The sequence below is a fragment of the Protomyctophum bolini genome, assembly GCF_963924005.1.
Source record: "Protomyctophum bolini genome assembly, chromosome: 19".
Classification (NCBI taxonomy): domain Eukaryota; kingdom Metazoa; phylum Chordata; class Actinopteri; order Myctophiformes; family Myctophidae; genus Protomyctophum; species Protomyctophum bolini.
In genome coordinates, this window is record NC_137880.1 from 10,214,866 (window position 1) to 10,241,982 (window position 27,117).

A 27,117-nucleotide genomic window follows, 5' to 3' on the forward strand; every position below is an offset into this window, starting at 1 on the left:
GTCACCCATCGAATGGAAATGTCATTGTAGGTGTGCAAGAGGTCACATAGGCCGGCTTTAGACTGCACCAGGAGGCCGACATAATTATGTAAAACACATTTTCTAATATTACTCCTTCAGATTTTATCCAAATGTACACATGCTCTCCATAGTCATGTGATCAAGACGGGTTTGTTTGATTTATCATAATCCATCCTGATGGGCTACGATTGGCTTCTAAACTTTTCAGGAGTAGGCCACTTTTGGTACCCCTTTTGTACAAACTCCTCAACACCGCGTCCGATTGCGGGGAAACTGTGCATGCATATTCCCACTAGGCTGATGAAGAAATGCCACTTGACAGTTTTCAAATCAGCCTCATGGTGGCGCTACAACAGGCCAAGTCGCATAAAACATTTTGCCAAACACACACTCCTATCCTCCTGGTGGAGACCTGTGCCCAGAAGGGCACTTTTTTCTAGTTGGTACTATAGAATGGAGCCTGCCTATGTACACTTCTATTAGAAGCTTGTGTGTTTGCCCAGCTTCTGGGCAAATAATGCTGGTGTCTTGTGTTTGCCTACCACATATTGGCCTAAGTCGTAAACAATGCACACAATGGATGATTATGAAACACAGTCATATTCATCATTCGCTATAGAAAATTGCCAACATTAGCACTCCGTTTTCACAGAAATATCCCACGTCTTTATTTTCCCTGTCAAGTCACGTACTGTAGCTGTTAGCTGTGGACTTAACTCATTGTGTGTGACACAGCATGACTCTCTCGCGCGCGCACACGCACGCACGCACGCACGCACGCACGCACGCACGCACGCACACACGCACACGCACACTTCATGAAAGAGACACAATGTGTGGCTGTTCATCCATCTGTGTGCTTTAGATAGCATTGCGTGTCTCCTTACATAATTTCCATCTGTGCGTGCGTGTGTATGAGAGAGAGAGAGAGAGAGAGAGATTTCAGAAGTGTCAGCCAAAGTCTCGGGGGAGCTGGCCGTGTGCGTTAGCTCTGTGCGCGCGCCCTACCTACCTACCCCTTCTCATCTACATTAGCTGTACTGAGCCGTCGTAGATGACGCAGAGGCCTGCTTTAGTAGAAAAAAGCCTTCTGGGTTTTCTCTTATGTTTTTTTTTTGGCTTGTATTATTATTATTAGATTATACAGCGTGTGTAGAAGAGAGAGAGAGAGAGACACGCCATTTTCTATCTTTCCTGCCTCTCACTGGTGGACAAAAAATGGGAGTTGATTGTTTATTTATAGCTTGTTTTAGGTAGCCCACATACAAATGAATGTAGCTCACGCCCAGAGACAACAAAAAAACATACACATACACCTTCTGGATTCTTCCCCTTTGTGCACCACCTCTCTTTGTACCACACACACTCTGTTCATTCTCGCTGCGTCTAATTAGACTAATTGAGTTTGCTGTCCTCCGTACTAGAGTCTCAGAAATGCCTGCTGTTTCCTAGGACTCACTCCCCCCCCCTTCGTTTTAGCTCTCAGTCGAGCAGCCGCGCTGTACGTTTGTTCGGTTTGACGAGCTCGGAGGAGCAGCGAGAGAAATGGAGGGTAAAAGTGCAATACGATCAGCATGGATCTCTGACTTTTAATGCCCTTTGAAGAAAGGTGCGCGTCCGTTTCCACGTGGACCCTCACCACATGAGTCACCGTGCCAAAAGAGGAAATGTCAGCTTTTTCAAAATGTTCTCTTACTCGCTGACTCTCTTTGATCCCCTCTCTCTCTCTCTCTCTCTCCTCTCTCTCTCTCTCTCTCTCTCTCTCTCTCTCTCATCTCTCTCTCTCTCTCTCTCTCTCTCTCTCTCTCTCTCTCTCTCTCTCTCTCTCCCCTGCAGATTGATTTCAATATACCCCTATGGTGCAGAAGTTTGTGCTCAAAGATCAAAGCTACAACAGCGTGGCCTTTCCACTCTGGCTTTGATATGATTGGAAGGTGAAGGTTTCTAATGACGTGTGTGTGTGTGTGTGTGTGTGTGCGCGCGCGCAGCGTGTGTGTGTGCATGTGTGTGTGTGTGTGTGTGTGTGTGTGGGGGTCGGTGCGCGTGCGTGCGTGTGTGCTTTATTTCAGACAATGGCCTGACTCACACCTTCGCATCTAGCATACAACATAGATGTATGAAAGGGTTTACATCTTGCCCCAATGCATTTCCAATGGAAGTCACACGGTTTGACACAACATTTGTGTTGTACGGCTTCCGGCTGTGATTCGACTGCCCCCCCCCTCCCCCTCATACAACACAAATGTTGTGTCAAACCATGTGACTCCCATTGGAAATGAATTGCGAGCTTGCGTCAGTAAATAAGTCTCATGCATCAGCTATACGTCAGTCTGTTGTAAAGGTGTGAGTCAGGCCAATGTGTACTGAATTGAAGAGAAACATACCCCTCCTCCCAAAGAACTATAGCTTACATAATCGTAGCATAGCAAAGGCAGACTGCCTTGTCGTCATCGCACATTTTGACCAAGTCTTCCCATGTCTCGGTGTGGTGACGGTCACGTTGACTTTGCCACAAGCCATTATTCATGCCCTGTTATTTGGATCCGCCGCTTTCCATGTTCTTCCGACGATGACTTGTTCCGGCTGATTGGAGTTAGCGTTTAGTGACAACCCTGCTCCATATCTGGGTACCCAAACATTGTCGACATCACGTCAGTGGGCTGTCGACAAACTGCGGGGTCTGCGGCGACGTGTTTGTTACAATCGAGCGCTCGCCTCCGGTTTATTAGAGACGGGGGTTTAATCTGGCCAGCGCATTACGCGTGACCCCCCCGATGACATGAAGAGGGTAGTGCTGCTATACGTTAGCTGGGCTTCTGGTGTTCACTTTGTGCATTAAGTGTTGTTTGTCAGAACTCGTCTCATTAGCAGAGGCTTATTGCTGTCTTTTCGCCAATTATCGATCTGAAAGGACACCGTGACTCCTCGCAATTTACCTGCAACAAAGACGGTAAAAGGCTTTCGGAGATTGTAAATCATATTGATGGGGGAGGCAAAGGAGTATACAGTCTTGAGTCTTGACTGTATCATAGACTGTAAAATAATATGGACAAAGCGTTCTCCGGGTCCTGATATGGACGTAAGATGAAGCCTGTCAGTAAATCGCCATCTTTCTAGATCCGTTTGGGCCCAGCTGGCCCATTGGCTGGCCCAGACAACGAGGCGGGACTTCCCCTCTTCTTCTTCGTTGGTTTTTATTTTGACTCGAGCGGGGGGGGGGGGGGGGGGGGGGGTGGATCCCGATCATAGACTGCAACGGTAGCCACGCCCCTCAGAACATACTCGACTTTATGGTCATTTTTTAAATAAATGGGACCATCATTTTCCAAAAATAATATTATGACATGAGAAATGAGACTTTAAACTAGTGACTGGAAGCGGAACGTATTCATGACCATGTGTATTAAGGTATTACAGTCTAGGTGAAGTTGGGCAACACACACGTAGAATGAGCGGGGCGTGGGAACTCGTCTACAGCTCTGCACCAATGTAATAAACATTTGCGTCGTGAAAACACCGTTCTCGTCTAAAGGGACCCCAGCAAACAATACTTTATTTATCCGTTTTCTATGAACACTGTTCTCGTGTAAAAGGGGCCTCGGGACTTAGGACTCTATGTTTGCTCTCTTTGGCAGCCTAATGCATTTGTCATGTTCTATCCAGAATGTTTTTTTTTTAGAACGATGCATGTGTAACATTATTGAGGGGGTAGAATTCACTTGATAATAAATTACCCATCATATAGAGAACATTACTTTTGTCTCAGAAGAGCAGGCTGAACTTAAAGTATCTCTGGAGGGGGACAGAATTGGAAGGGGGAGAGCCATTGGGCCAATTTTCCTATTTTCGCCCCAGGCTCGGAGGACAAAAGCATAATGCACGGCTCGTGTTATCGGGCCAAGTAAATTGAGTCTCTGGCTCTGTAATGCATCGCAGGTGACAGACACGCATACCCTCAAGGGAGCCTGTCAAGTAACGTTTCACAACCGATAACCTCCATTAAACCTTGCGAATGATTCGCAGTGGGAGACTCGGAGCAGCAGAGAGACCATGGAGCACAGAGTCAAAATTTGGGTTTCGTTTGGTTTTGGTGACGTCAAACACGGGGGTAATGCTTTCAACCCAAAGCATTCGTTCGAAGGGGGTGATGCTATAAGACAGCCATCCTCCCATAGTGAACATGCCTGGAAGCAATATTCGTCAGCCGGTTATTGGGAGCAATAGGAAGTTGACCTATTGGGGCGGTGGGGGTTGTAGATTGTCTCTCGCCTTCCCCGGTAATAAACTCAGAGAGGAGACGGAGACAGAAACGGCGTGAGTAGGATGAAACGGAGGCATCGAAAGGTGCTAAGAGGAGGAGGAGGAGGAGGAGGAGCAGAGAGGAGATTGTTCTTAACGGGAGTATCAGAGAACGATGAGGATGAGTAAGATAAGATAAAGAGAGGCAAAGTGAGAGAAAGCAGAGGTGTGTGTGTGTGTGTGTGTGTGTGTATAGAGAGAGACTAATGTGACTTGTATAACCAACAAGATAAATATACAGCAGTTTGAGAAAAGAAGTCATCCCTGCCTCCACACTTTAAACTGACTCCGCCAGCGTGCTTCTGTTTTCTAGCAGCCGCCTCTCCAGAACAAAGACGGCAAGACCCCAGAAGTCAAAGGCAAAGCTACGTATGATGAAAGCACACTTACTGTAGTGAGGTGTATGTACTTTTCACTGAGGTACAACTTCGCCTGCTCTTATGTTGGAAGTGGTTTGCAAATCCCTTTTTTTTTTTACTTGACCCAGATGTGTAGGAGAGATTGAGTGACCCAGTTAATCAGCCAACTATAGAGCAATTAAATAATAAAACGTCTCTCTCTCTCTCATGCACACACACGCTCGCGCTCGCACACACACACACACACACTCCCTCGACTATCTCAAATTCTCCCTGGGTTGACGTCAGCGTTCACAGTCTTAATGAGCAGTCGGAGACCTTCAGCAGCACCCTGCTGCCTGATGTCCGGAGACGGCGCCTTCTCTATTCTTTTTTCTTTAATGGTCCATGCTTCACCTTCGGGTGCCTCGGGTGGGGGGGAGGGGTGGGGGTGCACGCAGCTGTGGCGTCTAATCAGCAACGCTGTGTTTTAATCATCCGAAAGCCTCTTCTCCCGTCGCCACCTCTCCGTGTCCTTCGACCTCCCTCGCTCCCACTGTGTGTGTGTGTGTGTGTGTGTGTGTGTGTGTGTGTGTGTGTGTGTGTGTGTGTGTGTGTGTGTGTGTGTGTGTGTGTGTGTGTGTGTGTGTGTGTGTGTGTGTGTGTGTGTGTGTGTGTGTGTGTGTGTGTGTGTGTGTGTGTGTGTGTGTGTGTGTGTGTGTGTGTGTGTGTGTGTGTGTGTGTGTGTGTGTGTGTGTGTGTGTGTGTGTGTGCGCGCGCGGGGTGATAGAAGAGAATAATTCTGAGCTAAAACTCAAAGATCTTCCAGCTCTCGTCACATGATCAGAAAGACAACTTGAGTCATACTACAGTCATCAAGCCTTGAATCTACCAAACCTTTTTTCACAACAACACACGACTCTGTGTCAGTCGGTGTGTGCGCATATACTGTAACTGTCCTCTTTCTTTGATCGAAAGAACGGGCATCTTGGCATCTTGCCACATTTATTTCCGTCAGAAGTTTTCTGGATGTGAATGGCACTCCTACTCCAAAGCCCTTATCTCTCCTCTGGGGCTTATAGGCCACCCAGGAGAGGCAGTTGAACGACCCCCCAGCGCTGGGTGTGGACTGCACTATACTGCAGTGTTGATTTTGACAGCAGATTTCCATTTTAGTTTCAGTCATAGTCTCTTGAGTCGTTTTCATTTAGTTCTAGACACATTTTAGTCACCTGGAATGTTTTATAGTGTCGGTCTAGTTTTAGTCGACTAAATCTACAGTTGATTTAGTCGACTGAAATGTATTTTGGCGGGCCTTTGATTACCGTCGTAATGGTTTGATTTTGCACTTGCTGATCTACAGTACAAGCTTGTAGATCTGCTATTTTCAGCAAGGGTAAAATGACTTATACTGGATCTCTTGTCCACTAGTCCCTTTCTAACATTTTAGTCTAGTTTGAAATTGTCAATTATATTTAGTCTTAGTTGTAGTCATCACAGCTTAGTTTTCATGTCGTTCACATTTAGTTTTCGTCAGTGGGAAAAAAAGGAAGTCGACGATATTTTTTTTGTCATATTATACGTCGACTAAATTCCAACAGTGGGTGTGGACTGTTGATGTGAGACATGCATCACGCAGTCACATCAGCCAGTGGAAATGGCTCATTTTGGCAGTGGGTTACATTATATATCACTTGCACTTCCGTAGCCGACTGCCTTTGCGTGGCGCACTGGGTTTTGTTCATTGATCCAGCATGTATGCTGGTGTTCTGGCGGGGGGGGTTAACGGCTATCGTGTTAAATTGCGATTCTTCCACTGTGTTTACGTTCACGTAATGCTCCTGAAAATGATGGCTCATCTCCAACAAAACCAACGGACCTTTCTGTAGTGCGATGGATTGTGCCGTTATTTGAAGGAATGTGGGGTATTTCTACTGGTGTTATTTTATAAGCCCCGCGAGCACAAACTCCCAGGGCCACTCGGAGAGCTCAGAACACCGGGTAAAAAAAAAAAAAGAAAATAAGATTTTTCTCATTCATTGAGCAATGTCAGCACTCAGTGGAGCACACTCGCTGAGAGTGAGAGACTGCAGAAATAATAGAGTTGTCTGAAGCCCCAATAATATCCTGAACAGCAGGAAAGGGTTTTTAGTTTTTTGGTTTCGTTTTTTTTTTACATTTCCGTGTGCATATTTTAAGAGGGCCAATGGGCCATCCTTTGTTGTCTGTGAATAGTAGACTGGACTTTTTGTGTTTTTGTTCTTGACGATGAAAAGTAAGTATGCTGTTTGAAATTGAGTAAAACATGCAGGGCAGAATAATTATTTTATTAGGTTTGGATGTTTTTTTTGTGTGCGCACAAAATCAGGTTGCGCGCACACACACACACAGTCACACACACACACACACACACACACACACACACACTTACTGATACAGTATTTGTGAGTACCTTGTGTAATAGTAGCCCCAATAAAATTTAAATTGTTTTCTTTCACCTGGAATGTGGGTTTCTCAGTTGGGAATTCAGGTCTATTATCAGATACCCTAGAATGTTTTTAATGTTTTCAACAGTGGGCCAAAAACGCCCTTTCCCTCACTGTGTGTAGTTCATGTATTTGTGTAGTTCCCACTGGAAAGCAAACATGGCTAATCACTGGAAAACAAGCCAGAGTTTGGTCCTCACTCCTCCCTGACCAAACGTGACTTTTTTCCGTGATGCCTTAATTTTATGCCCCATTTTTGAGGGGCAATAGCTCCAGCTTTATGCGTAACCCGCATTTTGTCCTAACATTGCGTGACGCAAACATTGAAGACGAAGCTGAGGATGCAAATTGTGATTGGTACGGAATGAGTTGATGAGTTTTATTCTATCTTATGCCATCTGGGCAATACTTCTTTTCACTTCCTGCCCCCCCCCCCCCCCCTCTCTCTTTCACCACCCCTCTCTCTCTCTCTCTACCACAAGCATGTGATATATATATTTTTTCCCCTCCCTTTTGTTGTTTGTATTTCCATCCATCTTGCATCCACTCATCTTGTCCTCACAGGTTGAGTTGCTTCAGGCCAGCCTGAAGCCCGTCTGCTGTTTATTTACAGTAAATCTGATGAAGGCTGTTCCTGTTGCCGGCCAGCCTTCTGCAAGTGTGTGAATGTGTGCGTGTGAGGCACAGTTGTTTTTCTTTTCCTTTCTTTATTTTTTTAAACGTTGTGTACTCTTGCCCTTTTCCCCCCTCCCAAACTACTGTGTGTGATGTATGAAAGCCAGATTATTTTTGACACCGGTCCCATAATTATGTTGACCCCTGCCGTATTTGTCATCCAGTGGCAGCTCTTTCTTAGCGCAGCATGCTAATTGGACCAGTCACCTAACCTTTCCAGGACTTGGCTCATACCTCCCCTCCTCGCATGCATAGCAGGTGGCATGTGCAGTACACGTTAATTGCGCGACCGCAAAACCGACCAAAAAAGTCGACGGCGTGCTCAGGCATATCGTGATTATGGGGGTCTTTTGTTCTTTTAATGTCTGTGTGTTCCACCCACCAAGGCTCTGGGGAACAGAATGGCAGCCCTCTGCGAGGTTTCACATCATTTCACCATCTTTTTGTTGTTGTTATCGTTATTAATACATTAAAAAACTCCACGTTTCCTGAGAATTATAGTTTTCCATTTTGAGATCAAAACAGCTCTGCTAGCATGTATTGGCGCTGTGTTGTAATGTGGGTAATCACTTGATCCTGCTCAGGGTAGAAAATGTAGGATTGCGGAGTGCAGTTGGAGGACATTCTGAAGATTCTTAGAAAAGCCGTGCAGATAATGAATTGTGATAATACACCCTTCTGACCTATTTAAAATCCACATGCGAGTCGACTCATCATTTCGCCTCGATCTGCCCTACGGTTATCTTTGTAAATGTCACCTAGACAACAGAAGGCCCTGCAAAAATCACTAGCTCATTATTGGTTTGGACTATGAGGCTAAAGGCGTACTGTGTAACAGCATTCCAGATGAGTTTCCCTAACCCATTCAGACCTGAGATCAGATTCTATACAAACCATAAACCATGACCGTCTTCTGAAAAACCTATGTTTCTATGTCAGTGGTGCTCAAACTATTTCATGTCAGGGACCCCCAAAAAACTATACGTTTTGCCAGGGAGCCAGTGAAAGAACACCGTGTATATATATTCAAAGATTTGCACACACTTTTTTTTTTCTCCAAATATAGCACATCTACAAGCACTCTGTGCCGTGCTATGATCTTGTCTATCGACAGCTAAAGTTTAAAATGATGATCAAAGTGGTTAAAAGCTAAAGCGACACAGATGCGTCCGTTGCTCAGGTCGTAATGGGCTAATGGGGAGCTAATTGTACAGAGTAGCGTGTTATGCCCATGATTGGAGACAATTTGCCGCGGAATGACTCCATTATTGATCCCCAGCTGTGCAGGCATCCATCATCTGACCCCAAACTGTCATATTGGCGGAAGGCTGCTGTCAATACATGGATGTCAGACCACTTTCATATCGGCGCGGCGTCTCTTAAGAAAATGGAGAAGCCTTGTCATCTCGAGACATGCTTCTGTTCAGCCTGTTTTTATACCCTAACAATGGCAGCACGCTGTCAAAACATTGGCCCCGAATATTTCAATTATTAATAAACTTTGCTTTGAGGAGAGGAAACTTTCTACAGGAATAAAGCATTATGTTGAATGTACACGATGTCCTTTGGGTAGTGGGTGGAAATGCCTGCAGAGTGTTGGGACTTGGGGACAGGCGTGCTCTGGCCCGTTCCGTGTTCATGATAAATTATCTCAACCTCACTTACAGAACTCCACTGTACAGTACTTATTGGCTAGATAATGATACAGCATCAACTTCTTGGATGTATTATATTTTTGTATAAACTGTATAGCTGCTGGTTCTGACGAGTTTCTTCATTTCTTCACTAGGGTTTAATTGCCTACTGCAGATGACTACATTTCTTGTTGAGGAATAATAACGAAAAGAAACAAGTAAACATACTAAACGGCCTTTACTAGAGAGTATAGTGGTATTCTTCTTATTTAGATGACTAGACCTGTCTAGTCATTTGGCACCAACTTGGGAACCTAATAATACCCGTTGTCAACTTGTCATAGCATCCGTTTTAACTATCTGTGTGTGTCCCTTTTGTGCCCATACTGTATATGGAGATCTCTGTATCTGTCTGTCTGCCTGTGCCTGAAGAGTGCATAGTGCATACTGACTGTGAAAAGTGTACTGGTTTAAGTAATCAATTTGCAGAGGTGTGGGCCTGGGGTTGCCATGGCAATCAATTGGCTGAGGCAGAGGGAATTGCACAGGTGAGGGGACTTAGGCTGATTAGGCCCACTGGCAGAGCCTGAACAGAGCCGTTTGTGTTTTTTTTTGGTTTTTTTATTAGATGCAATTGTGAACAATAGCCAAGTAATACATAGTAAGATACATATCCATTGGCCAATCAAATGGTTCACTGCAGCTCAACAGTCAGTGTGAGGGGTGGTCAGGAGATATCTGTGAGCTCTGCGTTTAAAGGCTTGAAGGCCGTTGTCTGTGATGGAGTCCACTACATGCTCTGGTAGGCTGTTCCACACGTGAACAGCAGTGTGGAGAAAAGTTCTGTCCAATGTCCGTGTTTTGGAGCCTGGGGGGTCGAGAGCATGTTCTGGTGTGGCTGTGCATCGGCGGGTGTTTCGCCGTCTGGTGTACGGTGGAGGGAGCATGTCCTGGAGGTCCCTAGGGCAGTGGGGGGGGGTGCATTTTGTACAGGACTGTAGCGGCGGCAACGTGTCTTCTGTGGCTAAGGCTGTCGATGAAAAGTGTCGTACTGGCAGTGTCTTGGTCAACTCCAATTATTTTGAGGGCCTTCCTCTGAATATTGTCCAGCAGACCAAGATGTGTCGGTGACTCGGTGGGGCACTCGTCCAAGTGAGTGAGGCGTACTCCATGACACTGCGGACCTGTAGCTTGTAGACCGTTGCACGGCTCTCGGTGGTGAGTTTAGTTCTGGAGAACCGTCGGTCCGACCGACTCGATACCGGGCACTGCACTCCCTGTGGGGGTGTGGAACGCGTGTGTCGAATGTGAAGTCTGTGGGTCGAACGGTTCTCGAGTTACGTGCATTACAACCGTACACACGCGCACGCAGACAGACACGCAGAGACGTGGCGCAATTATAGTAGGATTTGCGTGCCTGACCTTATGCTTCAGCACTAAAGACATGGCTTTACTACTTTTTACGTGTGGTTATTTTAGCATTGCATCTGACAGTTTTGACCCTGAGAAAGCAAGCATTGCTCAGATGCAGTTTCATACAGAAGCAACCTAAAGACATATTAAAAAATGGGGGTTGTTATATACCAACTCTTGAGATGTACAATAGAGAGAGTATAGGCCTCAAACTATGCAGATTATGCGGAATTCTATTCTGTCAATCAATCACTCTCCATTCACCCCCCCTGCCAACCTGATAGATCGCTATTATAGTGTACTGTAGTTGTTTGTTTTTGTTTTGTTTTGCGAACTCCAGACTCTCATTGCTAGGGATAACTATAGTTGCAGTCGCGTTGGGAATCCTCATAATGTCCAAAACCGCTACTTTTCAAGATTAAAATATTGTTTTAGTTACAAACATTGCAGATCTAAGGGATATAGATCGGTAGATCTGTAATGTAGTATCCGTAGTAACAAAGATATATGTGAGATAAGAGGTTTCTAGCCCGACAGCGAACATTTCCGCTATTGACCGTTCTGCGTAATTGCCTCAAGTGCAAAGTACTGATACAGCACAGCCCGTCCCGCTCATTTGAATCAGTAGGATACATTTATCAAGTGCTCGGCACTACAGTAACACACACAGAACAAGAGCTCACTGTGTACACAGAGTTTTACAGGGGCGGCAGTGGCTCAGGGGTAGAGTGGCCGATATCGCAGCCGTATGGGAACTGTTGAGTTGGTGTCGAAGTGCCCTTGAGCAAGACTCTGAACCCCTAATTGCTCCCGATGTGCAGGTTGTTGCCTTACAATACGGTTTCCTCCGCCGTCGGCAAACGCAATCACACAATCTATGTAAAGCGCTTTTGATAAAAGCACTATATAAATGCCCCATTTACCCATTTTACAGTTTCATATTTCTGTTGTCTGTGCGGAAGCACTTGTCTCTTGTCTCTCTCGCATGTTAGCGCTCGTGCCCCCCCACACACACACACACGCTCACACAGATCACACTCTTCATTTCTCCACCCAGGCGTTGTCCCTCTACTAACAGGAAGAGGTGTGCCAGTGATAACCTGGGGTACAGGAAGTGATCTCACTTGCCAGAGGGGAGACGCTGAGAATGATTATTGTGGAATGTTGGTGTGTGTGATGGCTGTCTGATACCGTGCACAGCGCTGCTACTTTAGTTATTTTAGTTTTAGTCTATGAATGAATAGTTTTCATTTCCTTTTAGTCACATTTTAGTCACCTGGAATGTTTTTGTGTTAGTCTAGTTTTAGTTGACTAAATATCATAAGATTGTATAGTCGACTAAATCTACAGTTGATTTAGTCGACTAAAATGTATTTCGGCGGGCCTTGATGCCGTCGCAATGACTGATTTTACACTCGTTGAAAATAGCCGATCTGACTGTGAGCTTGTAGATCGGCTATTTTCAGCATGCAACCAAGTGTAAAATGACTTGTACTAGATCTCTTGTCCACTAGTCCACCCTAACATTTTAGTCTAGTTCTTATTTGTTGACGAAATTGTCAATATACAGTATTTAGTCTTAGTTTTAGTCACCATAGCTTAGTTTTCATTTAGTTTCCATTTACTTTTCGTCAGTGAAAAAACGTATAGTCGACAAAGGATTTAGTGTTCACTATGTTGGCCTTTTTCTCTTTCACACTCGCCCCCTCATCTCCTTACATCAAGCCATTAAGATTCTACACATTCTACAAATGTCTTCTTAAATTCTTAGTTTTCTGAAAAAAATTATGTTTTTATGTCAGTGGTCCTCAAACCTTTTCATGTCAAGGACCCCCAGAATTGATATCTATTTGGCCGCTGACCCCCATCTTGAAATATGATGTTCCAGGATCCATCCGGAAGCGAAGATATGTGTTATATTCAAAGATTTGCACACGAGTTTTCAAAATATAGCAGATCTACAAGCTCACGAGCTCACTCGCTATATGAGCTTGTATCTGCTATGTGTTTAACCATCATTTTAAAACTTTAGCTGTTGAGACATTGCAGATGTAAAGTGGTTCAAATCACATCACCGTTCCAGGTCTTCCATGGTCTAATCCTCGTTCATGGGAGCATGTGAGCTCGTCCTCTGAAACACAAATCGCCATGCAGAGTGTTCACGTGGAGGTTTGATCAAACGTTATGCTGAACTAAGCTTATAATATGGCTGAGTTGTTGTCTTTGGCATGAGGCGTCTACTTATGTGATGGGCCAACGCCCCCGGGCGATGCTTGTGCCCGATTCTCCTTGGCTTACAAGTTACTACTGTAATTTAATTTTTAATACATTATGAATAATTTCAACCCTACAACTCAAATGTATATACACAAGTCAACTAGTGAGGCCATTGGCTGCTCTTGTTGTCAAGTGACGTAAAACGTGCAGCATCAAAACATTTTTCTTATTTCAGTGCATTCAGAATGTTATGCTACTGTAGCTCATTTTGGCACAGATCGTATACAATCTATCCGCCCAGCCAAAGTGTGTCTTGTTGTTCATATAAGCGTGCGTATACAAGTTGCTTGTGACTGGATTAGAATTCATGCCGAGGTCCATTATTTGTTCGGCATTTGAGCCCACGGACCACCATTTGGTGAGTTCTAGCCTCTCAGACCCAAAACCTTAAATATGTTGGTGTCGTTGGATGCAATTCCATATACTGTATTGATGTTGGTACCAATACATACTGTATGCACAACGCCACATCCAGCACAAGTTATGCAGTAAAGTCTTAGGCAGGCAAAAGTCACGCAATAGTGGAATCACATTAACCCGCTTTGGGCGGGAACCCCTTTTGGTGTCAGCATTGTGTTATGCTTTAGCTATTAAAAAATAGCAGATCTACAAGCTCATATAGTGCGCCACCGAGTGGCGCGCTACGAGCTTGTATGTCTGCTATTTATTTTAAATCGAAGAACGACTGACACACAGAAACATAGCTTTTTCAGAAAACTGTCAGGATGTAGAAGACATTTTTTTAGAATCTGATCTCAGGTCAAAAATGGGTTATCAGTTTCCTCCTTTCCTTCATTGCTCAAAGCGTGACGCCAACAAAAAAAAACAGCACAGTAAGATCAGCACATTCCCCCTCAACCAAACTCTGTTTCACACCCCCAAAAAGTGCAGCGCGTCAGCAGCTCCGCGCTGCTGTCGACCAATGTCGCGTAAACCCAATCTCACGCAAGGGAAAGCGTATACAAATATTCAGTATATATATATTATTTTTTTTGTTGAAAAAATGGCAAAAAAAAGTCACTTCCCATCTTCCTCTCTGTCTCACTCACCTTCTGTCTTTGTCACTGATCATCATTCTTTCTCGCGCGCCCCGTGTCGAAACAAAGAACGGCAGATCTACAAGCTCGGCTATATAGCTTGTGCTGCACATGGCCTGTTTCTGGTGTGCGATATACTGGCACACACAACTACGTGTAAATCCGGCTTGACTGTCTGTTATTGTTCTGCTCTGTTGGCTTCAGTTGGCCTGGAATAGCAGCTGTAATCCACTGTTTAGTGGAAGTGTGAGCGTGGTGGGAGGCCATGTCTCTTTTATAGGATTGGTCTGGCCTTTTAGCAGTGGTGGAAAGGCATTATGTATAATACATTTAGACCTGAGGCCCATTTCCCCCCAAAAAGGGCTTCTAAATGCTAAACGTTTTGTTTAGTCAGTGGTGCTCTACTTTTTTCATGTCAAGAATTATCTGTATTTCCAGTTCCAGGGACCTTCCAGAAGCAAAGAGTTGAGTTCAAAACGTATGCGCATGCTTAAAGTGAATGGCACTTCGACTGGCAAAGCAACATGCAAAGTGAGTTTAACATTGTTTAACGTTGTTTAATGCAATCAGACATGACTTTTCTGTGTGGACGTTTGGGCTGTCAAGACCAGAAAGTCGTTTTTTGCCACTCAGTATATAGGCATTCCTGCAAACCTGGTTTGATGAGGATGTCGCGTGCATAACCTCTATATAGCATGGATCGGCAATTATGTGCAATGCATACAATACTAGTGAAAGCCACACCTCGGTCGCAGTCAAAACAGTAGTCGGGTAATAGGTAATAGGATTTGGGGGGTTTCTAGGCGTGGACGTACGGAATTGACAGTCCGTGCTACTGTATTTCACTGTGTTTGGATGAGATTCAGCTCCTCTCTCTCTCTCTCTCTCTCTCTCTCTCTCTCTCTCTCTCTCTCTCTCTCTCTCTCTCTTCTTCCTCTGTCAGTCCTCGTCATCATCATCGTGTTTGGTCTTCCTCTCATTCGCTTTTCCCTTCTTAGCAGCTCTGCATTCTTTCCCCTGTAATGGTCCCTAATCCTTTTAGCTACAGTAATGTGGCCTAATGTTTACCTCCTGCACCCAACTCTCTTTCTCTCTCTCTCTGTGTGTGTGTGTGTGTGTGTGTGTGTGTGTGTGTGTGTGTGTGTGTGTGTGTGTGTGTGTGTGTGTGTGTGTGTGTGTGTGTGTGTGTGTGTGTGTGTGTGTGGGTGTGTGTGTATTTCCGTAGAGGTCTGTTTTCTTCTCTGGCAGTCTCTTCGAGTTATACTTGGGCATCGTCTCGTACACCAACAAATAGCTGATCTACAAGTCGAACGTTGAGCTACCAACATTAGCATTAGCATCTAAGTCAGGCTTTACATCAGGCTTTAGTGCACCCATAATCCCAAATCGCTTGACCCATTTTCAAAGTGAATTAAGTGAAGACAAAATAAAACTAAAGCCAAATGCCATTTCTTCTGGCTTTCCAAATGTTCTAAAAGTTGTCACGCTTTTACAATATTTGAAATGTACTCATTTCCTAGCCCCGGCGTGCGTGGCCAGACTCATATCACTGCATAGAAATGAGTCTGGAACTTTGCTGTGAAAGATTCATTTAAGGGGCACCGGTTACAGACGGATTCCAACTTCCCAGCAAAAAAAAGAAAAGTCTCCCTTTGTAGTGGATAGTAGTGGATTGGTCACCCACAACTCTGGGGTGAGTGAAATGTAATTAAACTGAGGAGTGCCAAGACCAATTTCCCCAGAGATTATGATTTTTAAAAATCGCCCTGTGTGGCAGATTCGTCTGGTTTCCAGGCTATACTCAACTCGACTGGCGTATATATACATTCACAGTCGGCGTTCTTCAGAAAGTGCTGTTTTTCCAGGCATACGGCATATGTAAACATTGGGGGGGGAACACACTTCAAAGCGTCTGGGTTATGAATATGCAGCGTTCATTGTATTGCAGAGTGTCGACAGCCATCTGACGCGTGACACGTTGACGCACACCACATGTCTAACCTTCTGTTCAGAATGCCGCCTATGCCCCTTGCACACACGCACGAGCACACATACACACACACACACACACACACACACACACACACACACGGTAAACATACACATGTGTTCTCTATATGGAATGCATTTTGAAGCTGGGACCCCACACTCAAACGCATATAGGGCCAACGATCTGTACCCAAACATGGCTTGTAGCCCCCCCACCCTCTCCTTCATGGACTTCAAAGCATTCTCCTCTTAGGTGTCATAGTGCTCTTAATGCAATACCGATGGCGCTGGGTGGGCATGCCTAGACTGTGGATTATGAAGCTGAACTGCATTGTGTTGTCGCATATACGGCACTTCTCGGGGAGTTGGGGTTTAGAAGTCAAACTTTTTTTCAAGGGAAACCTTTATTTGAATGCATAGTGCCTCTCTCTCTCTCTGGTACTGATTATGCCTCTCTCTGCTTCTCTCTCCCCCTCTCTCTCCCCCGCTTCACGTGAACGCCACATGTCTTGGTCAGCCTTCAGCCAGACAGGTAGTGTGTTCTATTGACGTGTACTGCATGGACACTTGTTTGCCCTTCCCATCTCTCACCCAGTGTTTTTCATGCAACCTCCGAAATCCATCCTGTTTCTCCACCTTCCTCCTCTCCATCTATCTCCTAAAGTGTCTTCTCTGTCTATTTCTCTGGCACTCGTTCCCCCCCCACACCCCCTCATATCTATCAATGCAGGCCTCAGGAAGTGCGTGCGTGCGTGTGTGTGTGTGTGTGCGTGCGTGGGTGCGTGCGTGCGTCAACCTAGTTTAGTGTTTAGAAAAGAGGGAGAGAGAAAGGAGGGGAAGGGAAAGGGAGGATACTGATTAAAATAATAAACAGCTGTGTGAAAGAGTGGAGCCTGTGACCAGAGGTAGAGAGAGGGGAAGAAGAGAGAGCAACAGAGTGAGAGAGAGAGAGAGAGAGAGAGAGACAGAGAGAGAGAGGCTACCCAAGAGTTCGAGTGTCCGCAGGGGTCTGGCAGACGAAAGACGAAAACACCAACTCCCGACAAAGTTTCGTCAACTCGTCAGGAAAGAAGGAAGTGAACCCAGGAAAAGAAGGACCCACCGTCTCGTCCTATAGGAACTACAGCGGGGGCAAAGCTCCAGCGTTGTGAGGAGAGCCCGCCCGCGACCTGCTGGCCGGGTATACTGCGACACAGCAGCCGCCCTTCTCGCGCGCGCACACACACATGTGGCGCAGGAGGCTGAGGTTCCAGGAGGAGAAGGGAAAAAAAGGAGGCATTCTTCAGCTATAACTGGCCCGACTGAGACGGTGATTAGGAAGGGTTGGTGGGGGGGGGGGGCGAAACCAGGCTGGGGGGGGGGTTGGTTGGTTGGAGGAAATACTGGGGCAGCTCTGTCTCTCTCTCAGCGTCCGCGTGTGCATGTGTGTTTTCCTTTCACTGAGAGAGGAATGAGAGGCTAGACCATGTGCCTCTTTGTGCAGGACGTCTCTCCACCAAGCTGTGTGAGAGAGTGTGTGTGACTGGCAAGGGACAGAGTGCTGTTTATCTGGGTAATTGATAACAAACGCTCCTGCCCTGCCCTGCCCTGGGTTGGACCTTTTTTTCGGGACGGCGTGTAAACGTCTTCCTCCATGCCCCGAGGGGGGGAAGTGGAGTAAGGGAAGCATGGAGAAGTGGGCGTAAAGAAAATGAAAAAAACTGTTCACTTTTACATCAGTCTGCTGCTGCTGTTCCTCAAGGACTGACCAACTGTTAGCGCTCTCACTCTCTCCAGTCCGTCTTTCCAACTCCAGGTTTTTCCTCTCATCTTGGGAGCACCCATTCCTGGTCTCGGGGAGCTCCCGTCTCTGACCCCGCCTGCCCGGTCAGCTTCCTAAGGGGAAAGCGACCACCTTATAACCTGCATGTCACAGAGGCCCGTCGACTTCCAAGCATGAGCGTGCGCTACCTGTCGCTTCCCTCGGCCTGAGTCGCTGCCTCCAGGAGGATGCTGCTGCCATGTGGTCGGTTTTGGCGAGCGAGCGCGCAGTCCGCGCACAGTCGCCGCCGAGGGCTGTGTGAGGCGTCATGTGTTTCACCGCCCGTTTGGGGACCGCGACCCGGATTTGACCTCCTCGCAAAAGAAGAAGCCGCGTTTTGCTCCGGTTCGACTCCGCCGCCGGGGATCGTCTGTCGTCGTTCGAACGCAGGATTTGACCTTGACCTCCTGAGCCCTGACCTTGACCTCCTGAGCCCGTTGCTTTTTGCCCTGCGCCGGAGGACTCCGCCCCCGTCCACGCTGACCCCTGCTTGCCCTTTGACACGCACGACCTCATAAAGAGGATGTAGTGGGGCCGGAGCGAGTGGGAGGAGCCGGGCCACATTACTCGAACATGATTGGCTTAAACTTCAGTTTGCAGCAGCTGCTGGGGAATTTTGAGCAGGTATATATACTAGATACCACTTGGAACCGTACGAAGCGAGGCGGCTTACGTCTGCCGAACAAATGTTTTTTACGCAAAAACGGCAAAACAAAGACGCGCGACGCGTAGCGGGGGGAGACGTTTCATTCTCTCTCTCTCTCTCGCTCCGTGGTGTCGAGTAGCGTGGTGGACTTCATGACTTCTGTGCAGTCATTATTGGACTCATTAAAATGGAATGAATCTGTTCTGGCCTGTGCCGCTGGTTTATTAAAGAGTGCTGCCATGCAGGGAGAGGGAGGCCCATTTAAAATCTGGAAACTTAGGCGCGTATAGCACAGAACAGGACACGCTTTGTCACTCCGAGCCTTTATCGTATAATTGTCTTCCGAAAATGTGTCGGGGTTAGAGGGAAGACATTCCTGTCCTTTTTTTTCTTTCTCAGGGATCGTTTTTTTTTTTGTTGCACGTTTATCGTAAAATGGGAAAGGGTCTCATGTTGGCAAGCTGTCCAGATAGTTGTATGTGCTGATGATGATAATGCATGCTAACTGCACAGTGGTACTTCATACACGTTATACGCGTGTTGGATGATACCTTTAAACCCTGGGCGCACTATGTCTCTAGGCAGGCTATAAAGCATTGTTCCAGTTCAAGTACAAAATGTTTGCTCTCGTGTGTGTGTGTGTGTGTGTGTGTGTTCATACTGTCTGTACAGTATCGTACTGTGTGGGCACCTTGGCAGAGGCAGAGCATGGCTCGGAGCTATACTCATTGCTGCCTGCAGTGCAGACCAAACCAAGCCCAAAAAAAAGAATCCAGTGGGATTAAAGTCAGTCCCCCGTGGGTGACACTCACAGTCACATTCTGCCGTTTTTCTCCAACCAGACCAGAGCCAACCAATCTCTCCACTGCTCATTACTCTGTGTATGGAATCCATTCCGAATCCCATTATATACTGTGTGTGTGTGTGTGTGTGTGTGTGATAGTATTTTCCCTTCATAACAGGAATAATTGAAAGCATCCCGTGTTTATAACAAAGAATTCATTTAGAAAACTGATTGAATCTTAAAAAAGCTTCCCACTTTCCGCGACTTAGGTGTGTGTGTGTGTGTGTGTGTGTGTGTGTGTGTGTGTGTGTGTGTGTGTGTGTGTGTGTGTGTGTGTGTGTGTGTGTGTGTGTGTGTGTGTGTGTGTGTGTGTGTGTGTGTGTGTGTGTGTGTGTGTGTGCGCACACATTCCTGCGCATCCACAGTGTCTCCGGTCTCCTCATTAGGCGTGAGGCTAAAGAAAAGAAAACCTAAAAAGTGTTTTATCTTTTAGCGTATCTTTTATTCAGCGTGTCGACTTGGAACAGCTGATGATTGGCATCCTTAACGTCCCATTGTTCGTCAGGCTGTGCATCAAACCTGTACCTCGTCGACTGACACTCTGTCATTGTGATGTTTCCGTGTGAAAGCGTTTTCATCTGAAGCGCCATGAATAAAACATGTGGCTGGTGCACGGTGGGGGACACAGGCGTGTGTGTGTGTGTGTGTGAAAAAGAGAGTTATCAGTCGGCGTTCTGTAGTAGCTACCTCGCGTCAGTGTGTGCTTACCTCTCGGCATACGCTTCTGTGTCAAAGTAGTCTTTCAGTGGGTTCTGTGGGATTTAAATGGAAGCGTTGATACATGAATGTATGCCTCTGTGTGTCTGTTTGACGGCGTGTGAGTCTGTGTGAAAGAGAGAGTGATCAGTCGGCGGTCTTTGGAGTCTAGCACTGTGAGTGTGTGTATGCGCGCGCGCCGGAATGCGACCCCAATGATCTGCAGGGGTTTGTTTGAGTGATTGAAATATCTATTAACAGTTTGCAGAATTACAGTACATTTCAAGCACAAACTCAATACAAAGACTGTTAGCTGTGAGTGGACGACCCAATTAAGCATTAAACTCGTTTACAACAGGGTCCACATTGTTCAATTCATCAAAACATTTAGAGACATACAAATAGACACTTCCATGTAGCTAAAGAACAGAACAGGAATTCATCATATAGGAAGCAAAAATGGAAAAAGGGTCAAAGGTTGTACTCGAATAGACACACATACATGGGTACAGACACAAGGAGACGGTGTGTCACCGCTCGACAGTGAAAGTCGAGAGCAATGCGCTGGAATAGCGCCATATAATTCAGGGACAACATGTAATGTTCTCTTTATACACTCTCTCTCTCTCTCTCTCTCTCTCTCTCTCTGTCTCTCTGTCTCTCTCCTCCTCTCCCCGTGCTTGTCTCTCCATCTGTCCCATGACCTTTTCTGTATAGCGGTGGATTTGTGTAAGCTGTCAAAGCGAGCCAGCGTGTCGACTGTTAACCTCGACCGTCTCGGCAGCGGGGGCCATTCATACTGTAGTCCTGAATCCTTTTTTTGCGAAACAATGTCTGCCGGCTGTTCGGTTATACAAAACGAAACCCAGCTGCATCGCCTGGCGGCTGAGCAGACAGGTTTTGTTTCTTGTGTTGTTGTCGTCGTCGTCCCTGAATGCCCGTCTGGGACAAGTTAATCGGTTGCCAAGGGAGTTTAACGTTGTTAAAGGCAGTCACATGCCACCGCCTGCCACCGTCGCTCATCCCATGTGACGTGTGACACCAATGTGTGGTTTAGAATGCTGTGAAAACAGGTGTACTAACGAGTGTAGAAATGTCATACCCCAAATGGTACTATAGAGCGTCTCAGTCCCGCCCCCCTTTCATGACAACGCCAGGCCCAGGAAATGAATCCCAATGCATTTTCCCTCATAGACATTTCAAAAAGTATTTATTTAAAGACCTTTTAAGCGTCGCACGAAGCCAACTCGAGTCGTGACAAACCTGCCGTTTTTTTCTACTTTCAAATTCTTTGTTTGGCCCAAAACATTGTGTTTATTGTCATGATTTGTCACGACAAGAGTTGCGTCAACGTCTTTAAATAAATCTTTTCCGGGTCTCTCGAGGGGGCGGGACTGCGACGCTCTATAGGCCCGGGTACATTTGTATCCAGTCTCGGTGGTTTTAACCTATTTAGTCCTGAGGATGATTCTACAAATGCCTTCTAAATCAACTCAAACATTTTCATGTCAAGGACCCCCCAAAAATATATGTAATTGGCCGCCGACCCCCATCTGAAAATAATGTTGTTCCAGGGATTATTAAAACAATTGCAGATCTACAAGCTTGTAGCATGGCACTCGGTGCTGCGCTATGAGCTTGTAGATCTGCTATTTTTCAATAACTCAAGTATAACATAATGCTTTAAACACCCCTCTGGGTGTACTTTGTGTGCTGAAAATGCTGCTGAACACAGGAGAGAGAGAGAGAGAGAGAGAAACAAAGTGGTATCACACGTCTAAAAATAAAACATTGGACCGGATATACTTGCCGTGCATCACAGTCTCCCTCGTGGTTCTGTCCACACAAACACCCCAAGCCTCCTTTAGACGTGGCCACGTAATAGAACTGTCTCTTGAGGTGCTCACTCGTTCCCATGCACATCCATAATACAGTACATTATACTGTGGGAACATGCATGCATATACATACAGTACATTATGCGTACTCTACACATAGACATATCTGACTCGGGACACGCTGGTTCACATGGCTTTGTTTGTTTGCGCCGGTGTGTGTGGATCCCCCTCTATCAGCTCATCCACACACAGAACCACACAGACACACGCTGAGACAGAAGAGCTATATAGCGTCGACATCCATATTGCACGTGTCACCCTGTAATCACAGCCTGAGCCGAACAGTGTACTTGAGTTTAGTGGAGAGAGACTGAGAGAGACCCCTCACCCCAGCATCTCATTCCATCACATTGTACTGCTTATAGGGAGTTGTTACTGGATGTACTGGTGGTGGTGGTGGTAGTGGGGGATGTTCCAGTCAGTTCCAGACAATGACTTTGAAGAATAATATTGGTTTTACTTACATCCTCCAAAAGTGCAGAGAGAACACTTTTTTTTTAGGGAAACGCCAACCTCTCCTTTGCCCTCTCCGTAACCTGTCGGTGGCTGTCGGGGAAGAAAACTCAATCCTTGAATGTTTTGTCCTCTCTTAGGTCAGGGGTTCTCAACCTGGTGGCCGCGACCCCTCTGGGGGTCCCGAAACTATTTTGGGGGGGTCCCTAAATTATTTATTTTTCTCAAACTGAATGGAGGAATGGCTGGAAAATGGACATTTAGAGTTTACATAAACATAAACTTTCCTTAATGATTATATCTGGTTTCAGTATTTATTCATGATGTATTTTCTCTATTATTAAGGTTATTGTATTGTGGTGGGGGAGATGGGCGGGGAGGGGTGAATGCACTATACTGACTTAGGTGAATGCACTACTTCTACACAAAAGTAGTGAATATAGCCCGATCTACACTATTTTTAAAATAAATGTAGTTCCATTTCCTGAAAGGTAACGCACCGCAGCTCCCATCATCCTCTTTTCACTGATAATCAGCTGTGACTGCCTATACAAAACTCCCCCCCCGCCATTTATTTTTCCAAACTCAACTACCGTCACAATCACGCCGTCGTCTGCTCTGACCGCAGTTGTTTGAGAGATAACGGTCCGATTTTTATACAGTCCTCTTGTCTTTTGCGCCTTTCTCTCTCCAGGACATCCAGGCCGAGATCGACGCCCACAATGACATCTACAAGAGCGTGGACGGGAACAAGTCCAAGATGGTCAAGGCGCTGGGCAGCTCCGAGGAGGCCGTGTTCCTCCAGCACAGACTGGACGACATGAACCAGCGCTGGAGCGACCTGAAGACCAAGTCGGCCAACATCCGGTCAGTACCTAGAAATCAGACCCGCCTGAACCCTATGGGCGCTCTACTGCTGTACTAAAGATCCTAACATGTTTCTATGTCAGTGGTGCTCAACCTTTTTCATGTCAAGGACCCCCGGAATTATCTCTATTGGGCCACGGACCCCCATCTCAAAATATGTATAGTTCCAGGGAACCCCCAGAAGCCAATATTTTAGTTAAAAATGTTCGCTCTGAAATATATATTCAAAGATTTGCGCCACATTTTCACGACTTTTAAAAAATAGCAGACCTACAAGCTCGTAGCGCGCCACTCGGTGGCGCGCTATGAGCTTGTAGATCTGCTATTTTTCAATAGCTAAATTATAACATGATGTTTAAAACGCCAAAAGGGGTTCCCCGCCCAGAATGGGTTAAAGTCATGCTGTGTAACATTAATTGTAGTCTTTTTGGTGTCACTCACACCTCATGGTAGCTCTGTTGTTTGTTAGAACTGCGATGCCCAGAATCAAACCAATAGCAGCGTCAACATAGAAATACACATGATGCAGCATTGTGCCATAAACTGTTGGGTCCGTCATAAGTCAAGTCATAGTCTGTTGTCAAAAACGGAAACATCCATGAATAAATACATCTTAAAGTTAGTTTAGAAACCAAACGGATATTGAGAGAGAGAGAGAGAGAGAGAGAGAGAGAGATGTTGAGAGTCAGTGCATGTTTTCCAATACATGCACGCGTCATGAATCAATACTACAGTTCTTTGTTTGAAACTAGTAGCGGAGTACCACAAGGCCAAATCAACATCTACGCGGGGCGCAGGTGTTTCTCACCACTCTACTGCTGAGAATGAGCAACAACGCTGTGGCTCAGGAGGCCAGAGCATGTCGTCCAATGATCCGCGGGTCGGCGGTTCGAATCCCGGCTCCTCCTCCTCCTCCTGTCCACATGTCAAAGTGTCCTTGGGCAAGACACTGAACCCTACTGTGCATTGCCTACCAATGAGTCGACCGATGCCTCGCTTGCCACCTCGATTGTGTGTGTGTGTGTGTGTGTGTGTGTGTGTGTGTGTGTGTGTGTGTGTGTGTGTGTGTGTGTGTGTGTGTGTGTGTGTGTGTGTGTGTGTGTGTGCCTGCCGCATCACCTCCCAATGTATGAATGAATGAATGAACCATTGTACGGTGCTTTGAGTACTTAGAAAGTGCTCTAAAAATGCAATTCATTACGACGTGCTGTGCTGTACTGTATATAGGTGTTGTTGTTAAAGGCCAACAGTGTAGTGTAGTGTCGACACCATCACATTGTAAAAGGTATCTTATAGAGCAGGCTTCTTCATGTCAAGGACCCCCACATTAACACTAATTAGCCCACGGACCCCCCTTTGAAAAGATATGCCAGGGACCCCCCCATAAGAGAAGATTTCTACAGCTCCAGCAGTGATTCTCAACCCGTTTAAGTTCAAGGACCCCCCATTCAATGGCATTTCTATCTCTTGCCCCCCCCCCAATTTATATTGTAAAATCAATGTTAATTTAACTCTTGAGAGTGTATACAAATGTAACCAAATGGACTCGTGTACAGACCAGGGTCCATTTGGTTCCAAACTATCATTTTGCTGGGAGTGGGGACCCCCTGGAACTCCCTCAAGGACCCCTGGGCGTCCCCGGACCCCACTTTGGGACCCAGCTGTCTTAGACTATTGTCTGGAAGCTACACACAGCATTGATTTCATGAAAGACCGACATTTCTTATTGATGTCATGAAACGCGTCTTATTGCTGACGGAAGCATGACTCTCACATGTATCTCAAGGTCTGTTGGGACCCTGGGGGGGTGTGCATGTTGTAACCACACTTTTTAATTAATTAACATTGACTGGATCCTTCTTCACCAGAATGTACGTCTGCCACAGCAGGGGTTCTCAGAGTCGGGGCCGGGACCCCACATGGGGTCACGAGACACTGACAGTGGACGGGTCGCAGGTTTATTTTGGGTCGTCGAAAATATTTTACACACCTATATATAATTCAACATGAGAATGCGTGAAATACAATGTAAGAATTATTGCAAATATACATTTTAACCGTGATTGTTACAAAACCTCTATCAATACATCACGTATATGCGGACAAATGCGGACCAAACGTGCACGTTTATGTGCATTAAAATGGCCTCTGGGGGGTTAGGTTGGGGTCGTGAGTCAATGGCGGCATTATTTTGGGGTTATGGGCTGAACAGTTTGAGAACTGGGTCAGAATGCTACAGTAACTCGAGTTCTGTCCAACCGGTGGTCCCCAAAATGGGGTCCTTGAGGGTCCCAGATGGTCCCTCACAGGTCTGTGTAGGGACCATCTGAGAGTGCACAAATATAATGGAATGAATCCTTTGGTCCCGTTTGTACACTCTGAGAGTTATGGAGGTCACAGTGGCATCAATAATGCGTACCAAAATTTGAAATAAAAAAAGGTTTGAAAAAATCACTGAGTGGGGATATGATACAAGTACGGTATGTAAGCTTTGGGTATAGGCTGGAGAGCCTGACATTGAGGGACCAGATAGCATCTTGCCTGCAGGACAGTAGGAGGTCAGATGAATGCACACGTCCATGCACGTGCAAATGTTTAATACAAAGTAAAGGTCCAGAATTTCAAAATGTACTTGAATAAAAGTACAAAAGTAATCTTCTGAATATATCTTCAAATGGCCGAGATGTATGTGTATATATAGCGCTGAAGTGGTTACGGTGCGTTTTGTAATAATAATCAAAATCCACTATAAGTAATTGGTAACTAAAAGTTTTCAAATAAATGCAGTGGAGTTAAAGTACAATATCTGCCTCCGAGATGTAGTGGTGTAGGAGTATTGGAAATTGGAAATACTCAAGTAAAGTACAAATAACTCTAAATTGTACTTAAGTAAATGCACTTAGTTGCTTCCCACAACAACATGCATGTGAGTTGTGATGGAATGAAGACGGTGAAGGCAATTTGCAGAAGTACAGAAAGACGGGTTCGATGTTTCTACAGTAAATCCGAGTCTCATTAATTGTGTAGCTCCATTGCGCGCGCGCGCGTGTGTGTGTGTGTGTGTGTGTGTGTGTGCGCGCGCCTGCATGGGAGTGTGCACAGCGCATGGTTTGTTGTACGCAGCCTCATTATGCAGTAATTACGGCACATGTATGTACAGTATGTAATTAAGAAGAGCAAAGGAAACACCATGTACACACATCGCTGGGCTGCATTACGTTCTCGAAGCACTTACGAAGACACATTAACACATGTCCAGCACCACCTACACAATTAGCAGTGAATCCTACGATGTAATACAAAAAATGCCCTAATTGGGTCGCGCACTCATTTTGTAGAGTTTCAGCTTACTGAGTTACTGGTTTAATTTATTCAGTAAGATTTTGTCTCTTGCTGGCTTCATCGGTTGTATTTATGAATGGTAATTTCCTGAAAATTGTATGAGCACAACGGAAACGGTATTTATTCACAACTGAAATGTGCTCGTGTGCATCAGTGTTCCTCACATGATGCACTTAACATTAACATTTCATTGATGGACCACAGCGGAAGCGAGCGCATGCTCTTGAGTTTTTTTTGTTTTTTTTACATTTGAGTAGGGCGAGTCTGAGTCGAGTCTGAAGTCGCTGTGCGTGCAGGCGCGCGTGCGCTCGCGCACCACCCGAGCGCAACCCAAATCCGAGTCTCGGACCGGAGTCCCGATCTCTGCCCGGCAGCAACGCATCGTCGCAATGCTCTGAACG

The 27,117-nt window shown here is 45.9% G+C and overlaps 1 protein-coding gene across 7 annotated transcripts in view; it reads left to right on the forward strand.

The window, feature by feature from the left end:
• utrn (utrophin) overlaps positions 1-27,117 on the forward strand; it is a 254,571-nt gene that overhangs the window by 138,358 nt on the left and 89,096 nt on the right. For 5 of the 7 annotated variants that reach the window (XM_080791556.1, XM_080791557.1, XM_080791555.1 and 2 more), the window contains 2 exons: positions 16,687-16,701; positions 23,202-23,374. In XM_080791556.1, coding sequence (XP_080647682.1) covers positions 16,687-16,701; positions 23,202-23,374 — 188 coding nt within the window. Of the gene's footprint in view, positions 1-16,686; positions 16,702-17,131; positions 18,595-23,201; positions 23,375-27,117 lie in introns of those variants that run through there. The other 2 variants (XM_080791560.1, XM_080791561.1) reach the window with 2 other exon arrangements.